Below are 23,014 nucleotides of genomic sequence, written 5' to 3'. Positions count from 1 at the left end.
AAGAATTGCTTGCTTCGCTCGCAAATAGTTTTCCACCCGTAGTTGCCTACACAATCCAACCCATGTCTCTTACAAGTACCACTATAGTTGCCTACAGGCTAAACAGGCTCAGATGCCTTGGTAATCCAACTGTAGATGTCATAGCTGGCATACATCTATGGATGCTGACTTAATCTACCATGAGATGAGTTAGAACAGCAGCCCAGGGTGATCTAGAAGAGCAGCTGAGGCTGTTCCAAGCAAGGCACCTATTGGTGTCCAGGTTCAGACATCATAGGCTGTTTCTCAAGGCTTCTCATGAGGTTCTGAGTAACACAATTTGGTATGTTTGAACAGTTCAGCCAAGGCAGGCCTAACAAAGCAGCAGTGACAACTTGATTAAGCTACAAGCAGACACACTCCTTTATCATGTCTTCCACCACTACCCTAGCCTCCCAGCTTGTCAATAACCAAGAAGAGCTATATGCACTGACTTTCTTTGTCAGTCTTCTCTCCTGTCTCTGGACCCATGTTATCTATCAAGATGAGATTCCACTCATTCTGTCTCAGAGCAAGCTAAAGGACTTTTTGATACTGTTGTTTGACACTGAAGAAGTTGTTGACCATCTGTGGCTCACAACCTGTCTCCATATCCAAAACTGGCATGCTGGAGGAGAAGGTGGATAGCCTCTTGCAGCTTCAGCTCTCTATATTCACCTTCTTTTAGGAACGGAAATGCTCTATCCACCTCACCGTAACTGTATGAGTCAACTAAATGAAAGGTGCCGGGGTTATCGACTCGCTCAACCTCAATGTTCTCCCTGTCACATTTTCACGTTGCGCTGAGGAGTTCTCGCTGCTTATGAAGTATCTCTTTATTGTACTGGTAAGTCTTTGGCCTTATACTCAATGAACAGTAATGTATAGATCACTAGGATGCAAAACACGTTACCACTATGCTTATCATGTAAGCGATGCCACACAAGCTGACGCCAAACACTACTACTACTGGGAGCCTCTATTGTACATTCAAGCTTAAGAGGCATCATTCATTGACCGTTGTGTTAGTGTCTCGTGGCCGCCACGTCGCCACCACAGTCACGCGGGTTTCACGTGTCACGCTTATTGGGCGATAACAGCTGCCATCTCATCTCCTTCTCAACTCTATCACCTACTATCTTCTTACTCTATCTCTCCCCCTCCTTATTCCACGATATTCGAATCCAGTCTCGCACGGAGACAGCTGTACTGACCAGACCGAGATCGCATCGGACTTGGCCTGGTCAGCCACAGTCCGAGCTGATGGGGCAGCCGCATCTCGTATCGTCACGTCTGGAGCGTACAGCTGCATCTGCGTGAGGTTGGTGGACGATCATTTACAAATCCAAGACACTTTCTGATACACATGGACCCCTTCCGATCGGTAGTTAGGCACTGTATTGGATAGGAGATTAGGACATCTTACCTCTTTCCTTCACCTGAGAGCCATAGTGGGTGCGAGAGCAAGCGCTATCTTCGAGCCCGAGCATTGTGATTCACCTTACTAGATAAGTACATCTTATCATATCCACCCCGCATCTCTACTCCCTTCACAGCATCTCTCTCGATTCGACCTCGGCCCGCTATCAGTCCTCGCTTGGACTAACAGGTCCTTCTTCAGTGGAGCCCACTGCGAGGGGGCTGGTATTCCGTTATCGAGAACTACAGATGCTGCGTTATCTTAACTTGACCCCTAACTTGTTCACTCACCTCAGTCGCTAGAGATTATGGCAACTCCAACAGCAACCACTACTCTTCATACCCCTATGCCCCTTCCACGTTTGCAAAATGCTCCGAAGTTCAATGGAAAGTACACCAAAGACTTCCTTGATCTTATCGCAGAGTGCGGCGTCCAAGCTGGTATAGTCGACAAGAACCAGCTTGTCGATCATATCTACAAGTACTCATGAAGGATATTATCAGATACATACCTGAATTGGATATCGAAGCCTCTGGAAAGACCTGGGTTGCCGCTTCAAAAGCCTTGCTTGCAGTCTACTCGGACGACGACTCGGTCCAGAACTACACTGAGCAACAGTTAAAGGACTTCTGCCAGGATAATGCCGCTAAGTCACCTTTTGTATCCAAGATCGCAGTTGACGCATATTATCACGAGTTCCTGCGAATGTCAGGTAACCTCGTCAAGAAAAAGCGAATCACACAAGAGATGGCCAACTATCTTTTTGTCAGCGGAATCCCCTCTTCGATGAAAGATTGGTTTTACCAGCGGACCCCAACCACCAATAGAACCCGTGACACGGCGCCTACGTTGACCGCGACAGTCGATATCTTGAAGAAATGTTTCGATCCCGACTCGTTGATATTCGAGCCTTGGAGTGAAAAGACCTACAATCCTAATCAAGCTAAGTTTGACGATTCCGGTAATAGGATCGAGACTACATCTTCTTCAGACTACCATGCACCAACAGCAGGGCAACCGCGCCCAGTTCAAATCCAGCAGCGACCCGTTCAAGAACAGGCGCAAGAGGGGCCGATGACCTCAACAGATTCCCAGATTGCGGATTTAACGTGCCAGCTGGAGCAGATGCGGCTCCACTTAGCTGAAAGACAGCTAGCAGCAAACACTGGTAAGCGCTGCTTCGTTTGCGGGAAGATTGGTACTCACCAGCTTCACCCACGTTACTGCCCCGAAATGCGTGAGCTCATCAAGCGAGCTCTTGTCAAGATTGACCCAAATACCCAGCGTTACGTCCAGATGGATGGATCTGACTTGCCAAAGACTCCACAAGGATGGCGTGGAGGCGTGTCGTCATATATGCGCGCGCGTGCCGATGGGGTCCAGGCGGCCACAACACAGTCGGCTGGCCTAACATTTGGTTCTTCACAAGTTCTTGACAATGAGTTCTTTGCAGTTTCGTCGGTTAGCTATGACGAACAATTAGCAAACCCAGTTACGAGAAGTGGGAAGGACACGAACCAGTTTAACCCAGTCGGATAATGATCGAGCACGACAAACGCGCCGAAACCCGCGCCACGAGCCCCTCCTCAATCTGCGCAACAACCAATAGCCCCCAAAGCTCCTGCCGCTCAAGCTCCAACACCTCCAATCGTTGATAACAAGATTCCCACCCCACCAAACCCGATTAATCACAAAGATGGCTGGAAAAACGCTCGAGCGCCGCAAGCAGGTGGACAGGGCGAAGACGTTGTGATGAGGGACGCAAATAAGCCTGCAAATGATAAGTTTCATATAACATCTGCGCGCCAAGAACGCGCTAACCCACCCGGTATTTTAGAGACCATTCTCAAAACGAATGTCTCCCTGCCTATCTTCGAGGTTATTGGCGCGAGTCCCGTTCTCCACACCTGTGGATTCCGCATATCCTCTCTAATTAGAATGACCATTACCCCCCACTGGTCATTCTAATTAGAGAGGATGGCTCTGAAACCCTACGCTATGATAAATACTCTAATAAAGCTGCTATAAAGTGCATAAATCCCAAGCTCTAAGGTAACTTAGGCTTATTAGTTAGCATAAGACTCAGACTTGAACTGGTATGTGACGTCACAAAGTGGTTTGTTAGTTGTTATACTACAAGTATACCATGCTATGAATGATGTTGAATAATTGAACCCCTGGTGACTTGTGTCATTTCAGCGCCTGAGTCACGCTGTTATACAAGGTCACATAGTGTGACAAATTTCCAAAAAAGGAAATTTTCGCCATTTGACAGTACAATCATCAGAGGATGTCACAGATCGTCACAAAACCAAAGTTGTATGTTTTGTTTATACGAACAACTTTCATTAAGTAAGCTATAGTCACAGCTGAATGGTTATCCCAGCATAAGCCAATCACTTACTGATCTACAACTGATGAGCCTCTATCTCTATAACTACTTGGGGTAAATGCATGATTCAAATACCACTAGGAAGGATTTCAGCAGTACCATACATTGACCAGAATATTTGATCACTATCATACTATATCATCACTGGATTCACTCTTCACTCATAACAAAGGGAATATCTGATACTCCAACCAATGCAGTAGGTAATGTATATGTTCAGATACCTCGAACCAGACCTCTAGTATTTCAGTTTCAAATCCTAAGTGAATGAGATACTAAGAATGCAATGTATCCACTTATCAGTGGTATTTGATCTTCATCAACCCTGAAAGATAACCATGGATCTCTAGCTAGCCTGGGTGGATAAAGCTGGGAGGGAGCTCATTTGAAAGGTATACCTTTCTACCATTATCTTCCCTCATCTACCCCCCCATCTGGTCCCACCACATCAATCTATTGACTGCCAAGTATGACTGAATACTGAGTTGAGGAGCATCTTGCTGATATCTTAGGATTACATACATGGAATCTCATGATTCAAGTTAATATAGTGACGTACAACAGTTTACTATAGTCTCACTTCTTTGTGACTAGAAAGCCAATGCTAGGGTTAGTTAATTCATGGAGACATCAGGTACTATATAACCCAGGATGGAGATATGCTAGAGGGATAGGGGCACCACTTTCTGGAAGGTAGACCATACCCCTACTAGTAGATATACTCAGATTTCTCAGACTCACAAGGGTCATGCCATGGTGAGCTCAGCATTTTTGGGATAGATAACACTGATAATGGTACTGTGAGAGATCCAGATTAGCTATGGGGTCGATTTAAATGCTAGACAGGCTCATTTGAAGGTCTATACCATTCTACATTCAAGTCTTGGATCATACTTGAAATTATTTTCTGACCAGTTGTAATAGCGAAGACACTCTCTTTTGCTCTATGTGTACTTACCCTCTATTCAGCTACCTTTAGTGACACATGGCAGAACCACAACTGATTATGGCTCAGGGTCCTAGTAGACATCCAAATATCCTCATATACCCACCTCAAGGTCCAACACTCAGTCTATAGACCTCACTATTCATGTAAACCAGTACTGCATGCGCATGTCTTGGAATGTTCACCCCAATTTATCCTCCAAGAATATGCAGAGATCAATCCAAGTATGCTGGTAGGTGTATACACCTTATTTGCCAAGTTTTATATATTTGATCTATAATCAGCTACCAGATCATAGCTGTATAGCCAATATGATGTGGAATGTGGTTGAGGGCAATATTGGAGAATAACAGCATATTACATGTATATAAGATGGTGTGAGAGATGTCATGTCATCAGAGGACCCCTCTGTATACTTCCTACCTTTAATCCATAAGGGGTCCTTCGTCTCTGAGTGAGTTATTAGGAGATTCACACAATAGGATACATGGCATATATACAAACATATAGGATGTCTAAAAATAGATGGGTTTCTCAGAGTTGTGATAGACATTCATTAGTCTATAACACAATTTACATCATGATTATCCATGCATTCCTCACCCAGATATCAAGTCATCAGTGTGCTTGATCAAATTTGAAGCAGAAAAGCTATAGAAAAGTGGTATAACAGTATATTCTAAATGTATGAGACCATATTCACATCATATCATATCAAGACAATGTGACTAACTGCCTACTAGTAAAACAATCATCTGAATCTCTGAAGAACTAATGGAGATATGGCTAGATCAAAATGTGTGATGGATAATCACTGTTAGGTAGTGTTAATACACAAATAAGATTGAATTGATAAGAATATAGACCTTACCATTCAGGTATCCTTAGTAGTCCTTCAATCATATATATCAGCTAGTGATTGGCTTATGCTGGTATAACCATTCAGCTGTGACTATAGCTTACTTAATGAAAGTTGTTCGTATAAACAAAACATACAACTTTGGTTTTGTGACGATCTGTGACATCCTCTGATGATTGTACTGTCAAATGGCGAAAATTTCCTTTTTTGGAAATTTGTCACACTATGTGACCTTGTATAACAGCGTGACTCAGGCGCTGAAATGAACACAAGTCACCAGAGGTTCAATTATTCAACATCATTCATAGCATGATATACTTGTAGTATAACAACTAACAAACCACTTTGTGACGTCACATACCAGTTCAAGTCTGAGTCTTATGTAACTAATAAGCCTAAGTTATCTTAGAGCTTGGGATTTATGCACTTTATAGCAGCTTTATTGGAGTATTTATCACAGCGTAGGGTTTCAGAGCCATCCTCTCTAATTAGAATGACCAGTGGGGGGTAATGGTCATTCTAATTAGAGAGGATATGCGGAATCCACAGGTGATAAGGTGTAACTTAAGTTTGAGATAATAGACTACTGGACAGTATAAGATTAGGCAAAAACTTCAGTTTTCATTAATACTTAAGTGACATTATGGTCTAGACCACATAACTTAAGTTAAGCTAATAAATTAGTTGAAAATGAGCCGCTGCCCCCGAAGCTGCTCCACTTGCCGCGACAAGGAACGGACCGAGCGCGCTGAGGTTCGGCGCCTCCAACTCCTTAAATCGTGCTTGCTTGCGGGTGCCTTCCCCACTGTTTGCGCTATCGATATTGCCGGCCCAGATGATGCTGACGACGAACTCAGAGCTACTTCGGACCCTCCGAGTCCCTCACCAGATCTCGACGACGACAAGCATCTTGAAGATGGCGACCACATCTTCTACACCTCCTTTCACCCATCGAGGAGATTCGCGCTGGGAGCACAGTGTCTCAACGCCTTGCAGAGGCCTTCGCCCGTAACTCGGCCTCTCCGCCTTCGGAAATTCCGGACTGGGCCAAGGGTTTCCAAGACGTCTTTGACAAGGAGTCCTTCAACACGTTACCAGAGCGAAGGGCTTGGGACCACGCTATTGAACTCGTCCCCAACGCAAAGCCCACTAATTGCAAGGTGTATCCGATCTCCCCCCTTGAACAGTGCGAACTTGACAAGTTCATCGAGGAGGGACTCGCCACCGGCCATATCCGCCCTTTGAAATCTCCGATGGCCTTCCCCCTCTTCTTCGTTAAGAAAAAGGACGGAGGACTTCGGTTTGTCCAGGACTACCGCGCCCTTAACGCGATGACGATTAAGAACCGGTACCCCCTTCCATTGATTAACGACCTCATCAACAGACTTAAGGGCGCCCGTTACTTCACCAAACTCGACGTTCGCTGGGGCTTTAATAACGTCTGGATTAAAGAAGGAGATGAGTGGAAGGCGGCCTTTCGGACTAACCGAGGGTTGTTTGAACCTTTGGTGATGTATTTTTGGCCTGACGAACTCCCCCGCGACGTTCCAAACGATGATGAAATGACATTTTCCAGGATCTTATTCTTTCAGGGGACGTTATGATCTACCTTGACAATATCCTTATCGCACACTCGGACCTCTGTAAGCACCGCAAGATCGTCCGCGAGGTCCTCCAGCGGCTCTGAATGCACAAGCTGTACCTCCGCAAGGAGAAGTGCGACTCTGAGAAATCGTCCATCGAGTACCTGGGGGGTTATCATCTCTCACAACCACATCGAAATGGACCCCGTTAAGGTTGCCGGAGTCTCCGCATGGCCTCCGCCCGAAAAACAAGAAGGACGTTCAGCAGTTCTTGGGGTTTGCTAATTTCTACCGCAGGTTCATTCGGGATTTCTCGGCCCTTATGCAACCTCTCTTTGCGCTCACCAAGAAAGACCAGAAATGGACCTGGGGAGACGCCGAAGCCGCCGCCTTTCAAGCTATCAAAGACGCGGTCGTCTCAGAGCCCGTCCTAGCGATCCTGGACGACTCTCGGCCTTTCCGACTTGAAGCAGACAGCTCAGATTATGCGACAGGGGCGGTTTTTTCACAATAATCCGCCCCGGACGGGAAGTGGCACCCTGTAGTGTTCTATTCCAAAAGCTTAAATGATGTCCAGCGCAACTACGAGATTCACGACAAGGAGATGCTCGCGATCATCCGCGCACTCGAGGAGTATCGGCATTTCCTCGAGGGCGCCGCACATCCGGTCGAGATCTAGACTGACCATAAGAATTTGGAGTACTTCCAAAAGGCACAGCACCTTAATCGTCGGCAAGCCCGATGGTCATTGTACCTTTCTAGGTTTGACTTCACGCTACACCACGTCCTAGGTCGCCAGATGGGCCGCCCCAATGCTCTCTCCTGCCGGCCTGACCATGGCATCTCTGAAGACAACTCGGATGTTACCCTCTTACACCCCGAACTGTTCCACGTTCGCGCGCTTGAGGCCGTCACCGTCTCTGGGCCTGGCTCCGAACTTGTCCGCGACATCAAGGAAGCGCTATCTGGTGAGCATGACCTAGAGGAACCCGTCGCACTTGCGGCCCGGCAACTCTTGAAGGTCCGAGGTCAAGTTCGGGGCCCCCGCTCATCACGTTCGGACAAGTGGGCCGTCTCAGGCGACCTCCTGTACTTCCGCGGCAAGGTTGTAGTCCCCAAAGACAAAGACCTAAGGAGGCGCATTATAGAGCTCTGCCACAACACGCGTGTCGCCGGACATGCCGGGCAGTTCAAGACCTTGGAGTTGGTTTCGTGCAACTACTGGTGGCCGCAGATGTCTTGCCATATTGGACGCTACATCGCGACCTGCGACTTATGCTGCCGCACGAAGGCCCTCCGAAGGCTTCCGCATGGAGAGCTGCATCTGACCGAAGTCCCACCCGAACGTTGGCATACCGTCACTGTGGACTTCATCGTCGAGCTCCCGGAGGCCCATGGGTATGACGCGGTTATGGTAGTGGTTGACGACCCGGCTACGACGAACCGCCCCCCGAACTAGAGGACGGAGTCCCCAAATGGGAAGTTGAGGAAATCTTGGATGCCAGGATAAGGTATAAGCGTCTTAACTACTTCGTCAGGTGGAAAGGCTACGATGCTTCACACGACTCGTGGGTTTGGTTCGACCGTGTCTTTGCGCCAGACAAGATTGCGGACTTCTATCGGAGGTACCCGGGTAAACCGCGGCATATCGCCTCAGCAACCTTCGACTTGCTGCCCTTTCGAACTATGCATCGGGACGCCGCATTCAAAGGGGGGGTGATGTCAGGGGAACCCCCACTTCGGCCTCCTTCGGACCGTCCGAGCGCATCCAAGGCACATCTGACCAGCGCCCCCTCGGACGCTCCGACCCACCCCGACCATCGTCCATGGCCTCCTTCGCCCACACAATCACCGATCTGTCAAGACCCTCCCAACGGTCACCTTGGGACAGAGCCTGCGACGCCGCTCAGGCCTTCTGCGCTCTACGTCGGCAGTTACAGACGACCAGTATATAGTTGGCGTCCTAGCAGGCGGACCCTTAGAGTTTCTTCTCTTTGGATCCTCCCCTGCTAGGTCAGTCCCTCCGTGTATTTCCGTAGTTTCTATTCACGCTTTGGATCCTCCCCTGCTAGTGCTAGGCCTTTGTCGGAGTCTCCAGGGTTGCCCTTACAGAACCATGCAAATTTGTGTTGCTTCACAGTGTTACCACGCCGGGTCAACACTGCGAATTGACAGTCATTTTTGAGACAAACAGGTGCCACGTCCACCACGTACCACCCGCAGACGGATGGGCAGACAGAACGCGTCAACCAGGAGTTGGAGCAATACCTGCGGATCTTCACCAACTATCAGCAGGACGACTGGGACGAGCTAATTCCGGCAGCGGAGTTCGCCTACAACAACCATGTTCACTCCTCCACGCAGCAGGTCCCCTTCATGACAGACTCGGGCCGGTGATAAGTCGCAGTCTGGGACAGACCAGGAAACAACTATTTTTGTCGATTTTGTTGCTCAGCGCACGTCTCAGAGTTGACATGAGTCCCGAATGGTCAACTAGGGAATTACCTGCACAAGAACCAGTCAAACTCCAGTCAAAATCTATCAAATCGCTCTCAGTGATTCCAAAATCTTGACTAGGAAAAGTTCGCAGAGCCTGTTCTACGCTAGAATCTATCCAATTCTATGCAAAATACCCAAAGGGAGTGTATTCTAAAAGGCATATTCGGTTTGGCGCTCAGTGGAGACTCGAGATCGACTTCTCCTAGATAAGGGACACCCCTATCTCTGTTGGTATCGACGACTGACATCATTGGAATGTGGTTTCGGATCATGCTGGAGGATCGAGAGTGCCAAGGGACGGTTAAACGGTGAAAACCTACTCAATTGATTGGGGCCTGGACCTGTGATCAACGGCGACTCTAAAACACTGTCGAGGAACAGATCATCTGAACATTGGAAATGCGCCAGGAGAGTTGGGACAACCACCGCTGAGGCCATATGCACAAGATACGAGTTATGGGTGTCAATCGAAAGCTGGGAAGCAGAGCTATCCACTTATCCTACTCAAGACCGAGGGATTCTTCACAAGACAAACTAGATGGTCGCGAACACGGAAGATTTACACAGGTCATTGACTCCAATACACGCGATACCAGTCATCTGGACCTGGATTTTCGACTCTGGGCCGTATGGCGAAACGATACCTATACAATTATGCACATGGACGACTTTTCTTACTCGAGATTTTCCCTGATTCTATCAATTTCTGTTTAGTATTTATATCTCTGTTTTGTATTTGGCAGGTTCACGGATTGCCCCGCTCTACTAGGTGCATCTGGGGATCTAGCTTGTCAATCTATCTTGCTAGCTCTTTCGAAATAGTATTATCGCGTCGGAAGGATTATTGGTTGAGGGTTTCGGTTGCTGAATACAAGAGTTCCGGTTGCTGTTTATTGGGTTTCGGTTGCTGGTCGAGAGTTTAAGGCAGTTAGTTCCTGACTCGAGACAACTCAGAGGGTTTAAGGCAGTTAGTCCTGATCCAACAAGTATAAACTCTCTGGGCATCGTATTGGCGCTTCTCTATTGCTGAGTTTCGTCGATAGTACGCTTTGGGGCACGACAAATCAACGTTTTTCGCCAAGAAACTCGTATCTACCCTACAACCTTACACATCTGTGCCAAGGCTCTGTTCACAGGGGCCTGTACTCGCACAAGGAGTTGACGATTTTTGGGTTTTGTGACTTTTCCAGTTTTGGTTGTTTTTGTTGGTTTGGTTAGTTAGAGAGCTCATTTGCTGTCCCCACTCCGCACTCATCACCGGCTCCCGCACATGGGCTTCGAACCCGAAGTCCGCTCCACTATGGAGTCTGTGAACGAGTTCCGCGACCAGATTGCCACTGGGGTTGCTGAAGCCAAGGCTGCACTCACAAAGGCCAAAGAGGAGTACAAACATTACTACGACTGGAGACGCACTCCGTCTCCGGAGTTTAAAGTTGGCGACCGTGTTTGGCTGGATGCCTCTGACATCAGGACGACTCGCCCCTCGGAAAAGTTCTCCCATCGCCGCCTCGGACCGTTCAAGATAGTCGCAGAGATCAGCAAAGCTGCCTACAAGCTCGACCTCCCCTCGCGTTACTCCAAGCTCCACCCCGTCTTCCCCGTTGTTAAGCTCGAGCCCGCCCAGGACGACCCCTTCGATGGACGCCCCAGCTACGACCAGCCCCCTCCAGACCTCGAGGACGGAGTCCCAGAGTGGGAAGTAGAGGAAATCTTGGACGCAATGGTGAGGTATAAACGGCTGAACTACTTCGGTGCGGGTGTTCGTCAGATGGAAAGGCTACGAGCCTACGACGCGTCGCACCGACCAAGTGGGTCTGCTTCGACCGCATCTTTGCCCCGGAGAAAATTGCGGAGTTCTATCGTAAGTACCCTGGCAAGCCACAGCACATCGCCTCCGCGACCTTTGACTCGATTCCGTTCCGGTCTATGCATTGGGACGCCGCATTCAAAGGGGGGGGTGATGTCAGGGGAACCCCCCCTTTCAGCCCCTCAGAGACGCGTCTGACTCCGGTCCGATTCCGGTTCCGACTCCGGTCCGGCCCTCCATCTCGCCCGCACAATCACCGATCCGTCAACGCCCTCCTGACGGTCGCCCTGGGACCTCGCCTGCGACGCCGCCCAAGCCTTCTGTGCCCGACAGCGGCAGCTACGGACAAGCAGTATATAGTCAGCTCCCTAGCAGGCAGACCCTTAGAGTTTCTTCTCTTTGGATCCTCCCCTGCTAGGTCAGCTTCATTTGTATTTACTTACCAATGTTCACGCTTTGGATCCTCCCCTGCTAGGACCTTGATCTCAGGCCTCCAGGGTTGCCCTTACAGTGAGAAACGGGCTCTGTGAACTTTTCTTAGTCGAGATTTCAGAATCACTTAGAGCGATCTGATAGATTTTGACTGGTTCTTTAGCAGTTAACTCCTTAGCTGACCATTCAGGACTCATATTAACTCCGAGACGTGCACTGAGCAATAAAATCAATAAAAATAGTCATTTCCTGGTCTGTCTCAGACTGCGGCTTATCAACGGCCTGAACTCAACACTGACATACATCTCATTTGCCAAGTTTTACATATTTAATCTATAATCAACTATCAGATCATAGCTGTATGGCCAATAATATGTGAGATGGCAGTTCAGGGGGATATTGAGGAATAACAGCATATTATATGTATATAAGATAGTGTGAGGGATATCATGTCATCAGAGGACCCCTCTGTATACTTCCTACCTTTAATCCATAAGGGGTCCCTCATCTCTGAGTGAGTTGTTGGGAGATTGGCACAATAGGATACATGGCATATATACAAACATATAGGATGTCTAAAGATAGATGGGTTTCTCAGGGCTATGACAGACATTCAGTAGTCTATAACACAACTTATATTAAGATTATTCACTCATTCCTCACCCAGATATCAAGTCATCATTGTGCTTTATAAAATTTGAAGTAAAAGCTATAGAAAAGTGGTATAACAGTATAATCTAAAAGTATGAGACCATATCCACATTAGATCATATCAAGACAATACAACTACCTGCCTACTAGTACAACAATCATCTGAATCTATGCAGAACTGGTAGAAATATGGCTAGATCAAAACATCTGATAGATTATCATTAACTAGTATGGATACACAAATGACATTGAATTGATGAGAATATAGACCTTACCATTCAGGTATTCTTAAATCAGCTGTGTAGCCTGTCTAGTTATTAAGATATTATCTTGTTAATTATATATGAGCTTGTAAGGGGAGCATGTGATGTGACAGCTGTGACTGATCACGTGACTGGTCCGTGCGCAGATAGCCCTGTACTTAAGTAGTTGGCTGTGGGGCTGTTCCCCCGGCTTTGGTATCAACTAGGCACCTGGACCCTCATCCCCTGACAGAGCTAGTGATTGGTTTAAGCTAGCATAACCATTCAGCTCTGACTATATATTACCTAATGAAAGTTATTTGTATAGACAAAACATAGGACTTTGTTTTGTGACGATGTGTGACATTCTCTGATGATTCTCCTGTCAAATGGCGAAAATTTCATTTTTTGGAAATTTGTCACACTGTGTGATGCTACATAACAGTGTGACTCATGCACTTAAATGAACACAAGTCATAAGGGGTTCAATTATTCATCATTATTCATAGCATGATATACTGTATCATTTCGATCAACTGTCCGGATTACTGTAAGGGCAACCCTGGAGACTCCGACGAAAGCCTAGCAGGGGAGGATCCAAAGCGTGAATAAGACTACAGGAAATACACGGAGGGACTGACCTAGCAGGGGAGGATCCAAAGAGAAGAAACTCTAAGGGTCCGCCTGCTAGGGCGCCAACTATATACTGGTCGTCCGTAACTGCCGACGTAGAGTGCAGAAGGCCTGAGCGGCGTCGCAGGCTCTGTCCCAAGGTGATCGTTGGGAGGGTCTTGACGGATCGGTGATTGTGCGGGCGAAGGAGGCCGTGGACGATGGTCGGGGTGGGTCGGAGCGTCCGAGGGGGCGCCGGTCGGATGCGCCTCGGATGCGTTCGGAGGGTCCGAAGGAGGCCGAAGCGGGGGTTCCCCTGACAATTACGCATTATGCGGGCCTCTGGACAGGACCCATTTGGGGAGCGTTACGTGTTACAGCCATGTCCGGACAGTAACGGATTTGGTCAAAAGTGGGATAGAATCTCAAAAAAATTTCCCAAGTCTTCAAATTGACCATTTTAGCTTCAAATTACGTCTAAATGTCTGATTAGAGGCAAAAAATGCACAAAATCTTAGCATTTATCACTGCGGACACGGTCAGATTTTGACCCGTTACGCGTTCCCTCGGGCTCCGGACACCTGTTTCTCCGGACAGAGTCCGTTACGTGTTATACCCCCCGGACACTTGATCAAAATAGGACAGTACTCATATTATTGCTATTAACAAACTCCTTTGTGATATTATATACTAGTGTTAGTTGTGAAGTCTAAGTCTTATACCCCTCAAATTATTCATCACTATTCATACTAGAATGGACTTAGACAAAAAAAAAAAAGTATTGAACTCAACATTATTCATCCTTTTATCTCACAATTATTCATTATTATGGTAAACGATAAAAACACGGTGAACTTATCAGGTCCTATGCAGTGCAATAGACCTGATAACTTACAGTGGGGACTGAGACACATAGGTGCCTTTTCTGTAGTCTTCCTACCATATTTTTCCTCTAGAGAATGCACAAATATATCTTAATATTCTTATTTCATATAAGCAAATCAATTCCAATCCAAGGCAAGCTAAATTGTACTAGTGGGGGCGCTGAGCAAAGCGGATTCGTCCATAATGGTAAGGATTTGAAAGATATTCAAATTCAACCAATAAGTTTCTCATAACACCCTAAAAGCTTGTTAATGGTATATGTTTCAATTAATATTAGATACCTACATTTCCCAAAACGTAGGTTTGTTTTATTTCCTGGTTGACATAAACCTGACCAGAACTTAAACCATCTGAGAAGTTGCACCAAACTGTATCAGCTTTTGGCCCAACTCGATGAAGGTCGACAAAGTGAAAAAGTGGGATAGTAAGAACACAATTGCCAAAGGAGCACTGCATTTTCCAAGATTTCAAATTAGGATTTTGTAAGCTGCAGAAAAGTTTGCCTGAAAAGGCATCCTTTTCAGCACTTAGAGCAGACTCTAATGCTTTTCGGATTTCACAAGGCAAAAATGTGGTTGAGCAGCCTAAAAAGTATATCAGGCCTATAATTTAATGAAATAATTTCAATACCTGTATCCACCAGAAAAGGCATTTGGCCTTGACTTGGGAGATAGCCAATAGTATTCATGTTGTGATCCATTATAATCATTGCATCCCATTGAATTGCCCAGGATGAACAACCATCCACTGTATTAACCCAGTTGCTCCATACCTCATCTGGGATAGCCTTGTGAGGTCCAAGGATAAGATAGCTATCAAACCTGTCATAATAAATTAACAAAAAAAAAACAAAAAGACAGAAAGAAAATATATGCATACTCCTTTGATTTCAAGGCAACTGTGAACCTTGCAGCCTAAAAGCTAAAATATATCAAAAGAACAAATAATTGACGATACTTACTGAAATTTTTCTTTGAGCTGATAATTGTTGAATAAAAATCTTCTCAGGGTTAATATAAATTGGCATCCAAAACTAAAGAAAATATACCTGGTTACAGAACACAGAGATATCAGTAGGTGGGCTTATGTAATTTTAGAATATCAGATGCTGTAACTTAAATATATTGATAAAACACTTACATTAATCCCATACCAAGTATTCCGTCAAAGTTCCATCTAGTAAAACCAGCAGATGCCTGAATTGCAGTGCCAAATATCATATTATCCACACGATGAACCTGATATTCATTCTGAGCTGTTGACTTGGGATTTCCAACAAGATACATAGGCCCCTGGTGTAGTTGTGGTACTGAATTGGCTGAGCATTAGTATAGACTTCAATAGACAGATAAACAAATCCCTACCAATCTGAAGACCATTGTGATACCGATATACAGCAGTGGTTATAGGCAAGGAAGTAGCATCAGAGGTATAATGACAAGCATTGGGACGTTGGAAGACAATTTGGCTGTCCATCTGAAGAGTATTTTCCGAAAATGTCCAGCTGTAAAGTATGGTAAGTTTAGCTTCAAATTTTCCTATTAGAATAGCTGACATCAAGCTGGAACCTATAGTAGAACTCAATATTTGAATACCACTAAATTTCAAGGCCTACCTGTATCAAAGAGAAGTCTCAGAAAGGGTGCTCCAATAGAAGGGTCTTCTGTATCAATTCCCTAACAGCAATAGTAGAGTTGAAGATGGTAAGAGAGTTCATTTGATACATACCACTGCTACCGTATGCAACTGATCTAAGAACAAAGATGCTTTATAATCAACAAAAAATGAAGCTTGGCTCACCTGTCTGTGAAGGGAAAAGTCCGAGAATTGCGTCGTTCAGCTCCGGTATCCCTCCAGTTCGACGAACCCCGCCACTTCCAGAGAAGATGGCAATAGCATCATTAGGATTGCCCATCCAACGTGCTTCTGTTGCCGGATAAGTTGGAATTTGTTGAGGACGCTTATTTGACGTGGTCGGGGACGGTATTTCGTTCGAAGCCTGAGGGTGATACACCTTGAGACCCTTGGTCTCAGGATCATAAAATATCCCATAGCTGTCTGGGGATGTTCTCTGGATGCGATTCTTCGCAACGTCAGCGGCAGTCTATTGCAAAAGTTATGAGCGCCGGAAACTAGAACAACGGCGGATATTCTGACCCGCTGGAACTCGTGAATTGCACTGTCGTACGGCATGGGTTTCAGAGGCACCCTCTTGATCTCGTCGGAGTCGGACATCGTGTTTAGCTGTGCCAGTGAGCTCGGGGGATCGCGTGTGGATCTCTCTGGAGACCCGCATCCATAGCCTCGCTTCCTTTTAACTCAGTGGCACATAGCGACGGTGAGAGAAAGTGTGATAGAAGGAGGAGTAGAAGAACGGGAGTAAGGCGCGTCTACAGAGACCAGTGGGAATGAGGGTTCCTTCTGATAACGGCTGCCCTTGTTTTTATCGGGAAGGAGAGGCCCACAGAACTACAATCGGATAGACGCCGTTTCATTTCGTTCCATCAAATCCAAGGGCACCAATGAAGATGGTCCAAGTGCATCCAGATGACCTCGAGAGCGTGACTCTGTGTGTGTGGGCGTGTGAGTGCATGTGGGGCCATTTTTACTTGTCAACGGAAGTAACTCAAAGGGCCGTCAACGGAGTATGGTTCTCACAATAACATTGCTCCTCTTTTATTACAAAATGCATATCGAAGCTGTTGTTGCAGGTCAAAAAAACGTGTCAACGTCCGGACTTTTTGAAAAAAAGGGTGAGTGGGTAGGACGCATATAGAGAGGATCAAAGTTTGGACCATGCATTATGCGCCGTCCTCGGCGACGACACCATGAGCTCGAAGCAGGCCCGTCGGGTCGTTTTTCCGAGCGAATGCTTCCCTCAAGTCGCTCTCCGCCCAGGAAAAGCTCGACCAAGGCCAGCCCCATTGGCCCGTCCGGGCTCAGCTCCAGAGAACTTAGTTGTTGCCGTGTATTAATAGCGAGTCGGAGGCAGGATATTCGAATTCGCGCGAGTGTTTGTCCACCACTGCACATATAGACCGAGATCTTTGGAAGCGTAGAAGGGCGCACTCTGCTCCGCGAGACTTGGGACGAGTCTATGGATGTAGTCATGCGAAACTGGGTCGTTGACCTGACTTGACCAGGCCCCGGCGCGCCAATAAAAAATCAGCCTCGCGAGTACCGGGAATATCGATATCAGCGTCGAATGAGAAGGTTTCGAGATGGAGAAGCTCAGAAAGGAGTGTGCCGAAGGAACGCTACAGTAATGGATTAGGCTCGCTTGGTGAAGAAATATTTAGCTCACAGTTGGGTCCACGCCTCCGCCAAACGGGTGTCGTTCGGCCCGTCGCGCTTAGAATCTCGTCGGAGCATGAGATGTCTCAGAAGAGGAAACTCTCGAGGAATGATCTGGAGAAGTTGCTCTTCTGCTGATCGTTCTCCATCGGCTTTGGTCGAGTAGGAAATCTCCAACGAACGAAGAGTCGGGAACTCGGAATGAGACAGTATGCGAATCAAGGTAGAAGCGGGGAGGATGAGCCGATCAAAATACATGGAACGGAAGAAAGGATATGCGATGAGGAGTAGTGTTTCTAACGTTGGAGGAAGAACACTGAGAATGTTTTCTTCAGCAGAAATTGGCGCTTCGAAATGCACCAGGTCAGGCAGCAGACACTCATTGCGGGCGAATCTTGTCAATGCATCTTGTGTGACATATTCGCGGCATTCACGGTCCCCATTCGATTGTTCGAGCTTGAAACGCGCAACTCGTAAATGAGGCATGGCACGCAAGACGTCAAGCATCGCTTCGGTCCCTTTAGGGCTTGAAGGGAAAACTCCTTCAAGGTGAAGCTCCCTCATCGCCTCCCATCGAACAGTTGTATCCAAGGCCTCGAGGACGAATTCGCCAGGTATGGATAGATTTTCGAGAGTTTGCGGATTAAGCCATACTCGTGCCCGACGTGCTTCACTCGCGACAAGGTCCGCTGGGTATCGGCAAGTTGGTTCATGAGAAGCAAATTGGCGAGGCATGAGAGGTCGATGGATATTATATGAGACGTGTGTAAGTCGAGAGACCGTTGAAAGGGAAACAGAGATTGGGTCTGAGTTGAGAAGCGACGCCACAAGTAGCCTTTTGACGCTTGGAGTCGATATAATTACTTCGATGAGCTGTAGCCACGGCCCATATGGGACTTTTCTGAGCTCGACCGCATTCAAGTTAGTCATAGATGTTAGGGCATTGAGCTGTGAGGCTATTCGAAGTTGGACGTCATGTGTGTAGTAAGATTCAGGCCTATTGTCGAATCCACGAGGAAGTATATCGCCCAGCACAGCGAAAGTACTATAAACCAGTATCAACAAGTAGTAGCAAGATTGAAACTTTCTACCGTATATATGGCCATAATGACGACGGCGGAAGCTCGTGCTTGAGCAAGGGCACCCATTCTATGCGGTGAAATAGAGCGGGCATAAACAGCGTTCGTAACTGGCGAGAGGCGGAGGACAGCGTTTGTTTATCCCGCCCATTGAGCAGCGAAAAGAGCTCCGAAAAAACGTCCGTATTCAGGCCATGTAGACTGTGGCTGGTAGGTGGATGGGGGAAACCGACTTTGGTCTTAGTATCATTACCGTTGATGGGGGCCCACAACCACGAGAAAATCCGGAACTAGGCATTGTAAGGGAACTGAGCGTCTTGAGAACGAAGAGTGTCAATGACCTTCAATCGTCTCAGTCCGAGGATCCAACGACCAATGCGCGAGTTTACGAGGACTCTCCAAAGAGCTTCCATGGAGCGAGATTGTAGAAGGAGAACAAGATTGTACTCTCGTGTTGTGGGTGCACATGATGGAGTGTATAAGGCGTGCACGGTCACCTGACTCGTGAGTCTTGACTCGTCAGATGGTTGATTCGACCGGTACATTCCCTCATTCTACATAGCTAGTGCGCAGGGATTTTCCAACCATCTAGCTCTGAAGACGGAAGTACTACTAGCGTTGGTTTTGTGTCGTCAAACACTGCTCAACAAACAGATCAAGAATGTCACATCAAGTCACATCGTGACATTCTTGTCCTCAATACCAAGGATGCGCACCCACAAAACAAACATACACTTGTCTTCCTTCTACTATCTCGCTTCATGGAAGCTCTTTGGAGAGCTCTAGTGAACTCGCGCATTGGCCGTTGGCTTCTCGGGCTTCGATTCAAGGTGAGTCTTCCGTCTGCGAGACTCCCCCGTTCCCATTACAATGCCTAGTTTCGACCTTTCTCGTGGCTGTGGGCTCCGAGGAACGGTCAAGATACTACCAATAAAGTAGTATCTCCGCCTCTCAATCCCGGTCTACATGGCCTAAACACGGATGTTTTCTCGGACATTTTTGCACTGCTCAACGGGCAGGATCAACAGACATTACCCTCTGCTTCCCGCCAGCTGCGGTCCCTATTTCTTCCCGCTTTATTTCGTCGCATAAAATGGGCTCCGTTGGTCCAGCGCAAGCTGCCGCCGCCCCCTCACTCTGGTCATACACACAGTAGAACACTCCAGTTGTGCTAATACTTGCTGATGCTGGTCGATAGTATCTTCGCCGTGCTGGGACATAGACCTTCCTGTGTCCGCCAATAGTGTCAAATCTCACTACACTGCGGAAGTCCAAACATGAATCGCTTCACAGATCAAGAATCTAGCCTCCATGACCAACTTGGATGAGGTCCAGCTCTATAAAGTCCCATTTGAACCCTGGTCGCAGCTTGGCCAAGCGTCAAAAAGCTAGTTCTGGCATTACAACCCTGCAAGACTCCAAGTGTCGTTCCCCTCACAACTGTCTCTCAACTTTCACATGTCTCGTACAACATGCACCGGCCCCTGCAACTACCTCCTCTAAAATCGCTATAGGCTCTTTCGCGTACCAACAAGTAAGCTGCTGTCAGCCTCCTGATTTTGTTGTGAACAAGGCTGGCGCAGGCATGGCTCAACTCACAGACTCTCGAGAATCTAGGTGCACCCTATAAATTGGCGCGAAACTCGCCTCAATGGGAATAGCTGTCTCTTAGCTATCGATAAATATAAATTTAATTCTGCTACACGTGTAATAGGTTCTCCAGTCGACTTCGGCACGATAAAAAACATTTAAAGAACACCAACCCTTGTTACTGCCAGTCTCTCCGTTATAACAAAGGCTTTGAACGCACGAGTTGACGTCTATAAAAGAGATCCGGTTTTTGATTCATCAAGCCGTGACGTAGACATCCGAGTTCCTTCAAGGGTTTACACCATATTAATAGGGCGCCAGGGTATGTCAAATGATCTTGAATCAAATTGAGGCGGAGGGGGCTCGCGTCTACGGATTTCGTATTCGGGGCTTCCATTCGAGTCAAACCCCACTTGTACGATATCCCAAATCAACCACGGTCCCCAGGGGAAGACCGTTATCTGCCCGCCGGTGCACATATACGATGAAATCTTGCGAAGCTTGGAAGGACGAGCTCGGTGTTCTGCTATACTGTTGACCAGCTGGGCCGTATATTCGCTCGCGGGAGCGAAGTTAACAAAACCATGGCGAGCAGGCAGGATGTCTGCTTCCTGGGTACCAGGAATATCAGCGTCGAATGAAAACGTTTCGAGATATGCAAGCTTTGAAACGAGAGCTTCAAAATGACTCTGAAAGAATGAATTAGAGCTACGAGTGATGAATTCGAAAGAATAACTCACTGCTGGGTCCCACCCTGTTGCAAAATGGACGCCGTCCGGACCGTCCCGCTGGGCATCTCGTCGAACCATAAGGTGTCGTAACGCAGGAAACATTCGAGGAATGGCCTGGAGTAGTTCCTCTTCGGCCAAAAGTTCTCCGTCAGCTTTAGTCGAATAAGATAGCTCCAGTGAACGAAGAGTCGGAAATTCTGCGGCAGAGAGCAAGCGAAGTAAAGCAGAAGCAGGAATGATGAGTCGTTTGAAGAACTCTGAGTGATTGAGTGGATAGGCGATGAGAAGTAGTGTTTCTAGCGTTGGAGGAAGGAGACTAAGAATGTGATCGTTGACAGAAATTGGCGCTTCGAAATGCACCAAATCAGGGAGCAAACGTTCACCGAGGGCGAATCTTGAGAACGCGTCCCGCGTTACATATTCACGACATCCAATGTCTCTATTGGATTGTTCGAGCCTGAGGCGCCCAACTCGTAGATGTGGCATGGCCAGTAGGACATCGAGCATTGCCGGGGTCCCCTTTGGGCTCAAAGGAAAGACACCTTCAAGGTGAAGTTCACTCAAAGTCTCCCATCGAAAATTTAGATCTAGGGCTTCGAGCACAAATTCGCCAGGTATGGATAAGCTTTGGAGAGTTTGTGGATTGAGCCATGCACGCGCCAGGCGTCCTTCGCTTGCGACAAGATCTGCCGGGCATCGGATGTCCGCGTTATTGGAAAACGCGCTATAAGATCGAATCCAATCACTATCGGAAGGGTGGTGTAGAGGTTGTTGGATGTTGTACGAAACGTGCGAAAGTCGAGAGATGGTCGATAGCGACACCTCACTTGGGTTTTCGCAAGGGTCTGATGCCAGGAGCAGTCGCTTGACAGTTGGAGCCAATAGCACCGATTCAATGAATTCTGTCCATGGGCCGAATGGGATATCATAGAGACGGACCTCATCCAGATTAGTCATCGAAGGAAGAGCCTCATTGAGCTGTGAAGTGATTTGGGCTTGGTGTTCCTTCGTGTAGTCTGCGGTAGGCGTCGTTTGTTGGAACCCGGAGAATCCGCTGCGTCCTTGCACAGTAAAGGTACTGTCAATGAAGCGACGATGAGTGTCATTTCTCTCGAAATTAGAATGAACCCACCGTATGTATGACCACAGCGTCGAAGACGGAAACCCGCGCATAGACAAAGGCTGCCAGCATACGCGACGGAATAGAAGGGGCATGAACAAGGAGCGCAGTTGGGGTGAAGCAGCGGATAATGCCCGTCGATCCTGGCCATTGAGTAGCGCAAAAATCTCCGAGAAAACGTCAGTGTTCAGGCCATGTAGGCCAATACTGGGAAGCGCTCGAGGGGGCGTTATTTGGTTCGTAGCATCCTGTCCATGCCGAGGGGTCCACAGCCACGAGAAAAGTCGAAACTAAGCACAGCGATGAGAATTGGGCATCTAGAGTATGAAACACTCACCTTGAAGCGTGCGAGCCCCATGATCCAGCGGGTAAGACGTGAATTCACGAGGGCTTTCCAAATACCTTCCATCGTGGATGCACGACAAGCTTCTGGCTGGTTTGTGGGTGCACATCCTGAGAACAAGGCGGTCACATCGTCACAATTGATATCACAATGTCACAATTGAGTCAAGTATAATTGAAGGTAAGCCGACAAGCGGCGTAGCACAAACTGATTATAGACCTGAGGTCAGTCTGGGAGGCTTTGGAGAGTAAACTCAAGGATGCTAGCCCACTTGCTTACATACTAATTTTCCAACAAAAAATTGACTAGAATTTACATATAATAATGCTTAGACTGCCTAAAGACTCAGATGTAGACAGGACAGGTTTTAGCCCTGACTTGAATACCGACAATGGATATTTTATCTCTGCTACAATGTGGCTACATCTAACAAATTATTAAATTATTATGGAGGTTGATGAGATACGGCCCGTTCCTGCCGTTCTGACATGAGAAAATGTGACATTTGATG

At 47.2% G+C, this 23,014-nt stretch overlaps 3 protein-coding genes across 3 annotated transcripts; 1 reads left to right on the top strand and 2 right to left on the bottom strand.

The window, feature by feature from the left end:
• Positions 1 to 14,493: 14,493 nt before the first annotated feature.
• MIND_00786400 (uncharacterized protein) lies at positions 14,494 to 16,581 on the bottom strand (the record flags this gene model as incomplete). The annotated part of the gene is made up of 13 exons (XM_037364551.1): positions 14,494 to 14,583; positions 14,632 to 14,930; positions 14,977 to 15,167; positions 15,226 to 15,260; positions 15,308 to 15,346; positions 15,395 to 15,428; positions 15,487 to 15,655; positions 15,711 to 15,850; positions 15,902 to 15,914; positions 15,962 to 16,022; positions 16,075 to 16,097; positions 16,147 to 16,450; positions 16,504 to 16,581. 13 exons carry the CDS (start codon positions 16,579 to 16,581, stop codon positions 14,494 to 14,496), a joined length of 1,476 nt encoding a protein of 491 aa, XP_037220195.1.
• A 2,899-nt stretch (positions 16,582 to 19,480) lies between these two features.
• On the top strand, positions 19,481 to 20,000 carry MIND_00786300 (uncharacterized protein; the record flags this gene model as incomplete). The annotated part of the gene is made up of 3 exons (XM_037364550.1): positions 19,481 to 19,549; positions 19,598 to 19,871; positions 19,918 to 20,000. 3 exons carry the CDS (start codon positions 19,481 to 19,483, stop codon positions 19,998 to 20,000), a joined length of 426 nt encoding a protein of 141 aa, XP_037220194.1.
• Positions 20,001 to 20,605: 605 nt separating this feature from the next.
• Positions 20,606 to 22,623, bottom strand: MIND_00786200 (uncharacterized protein; the record flags this gene model as incomplete). Its single annotated transcript, XM_037364549.1, has 4 exons — positions 22,498 to 22,623; positions 22,173 to 22,450; positions 21,050 to 22,118; positions 20,606 to 20,998 (listed from the first exon to the last, which is right to left on the bottom strand). The coding sequence occupies exons 1-4, from the start codon at positions 22,567 to 22,569 to the stop codon at positions 20,606 to 20,608; spliced, it is 1,812 nt and encodes a 603-aa protein (XP_037220193.1). The 5' UTR covers positions 22,570 to 22,623.
• Positions 22,624 to 23,014: the final 391 nt, after the last annotated feature.

This window comes from Mycena indigotica, assembly GCF_014461135.1.
Source record: "Mycena indigotica strain 171206Taipei chromosome Unknown Mind.scaff0006, whole genome shotgun sequence".
NCBI classification, from domain to species: Eukaryota; Fungi; Basidiomycota; class Agaricomycetes; order Agaricales; family Mycenaceae; genus Mycena; species Mycena indigotica.
This window is presented reverse-complemented; position numbering and strand designations above follow the sequence as displayed.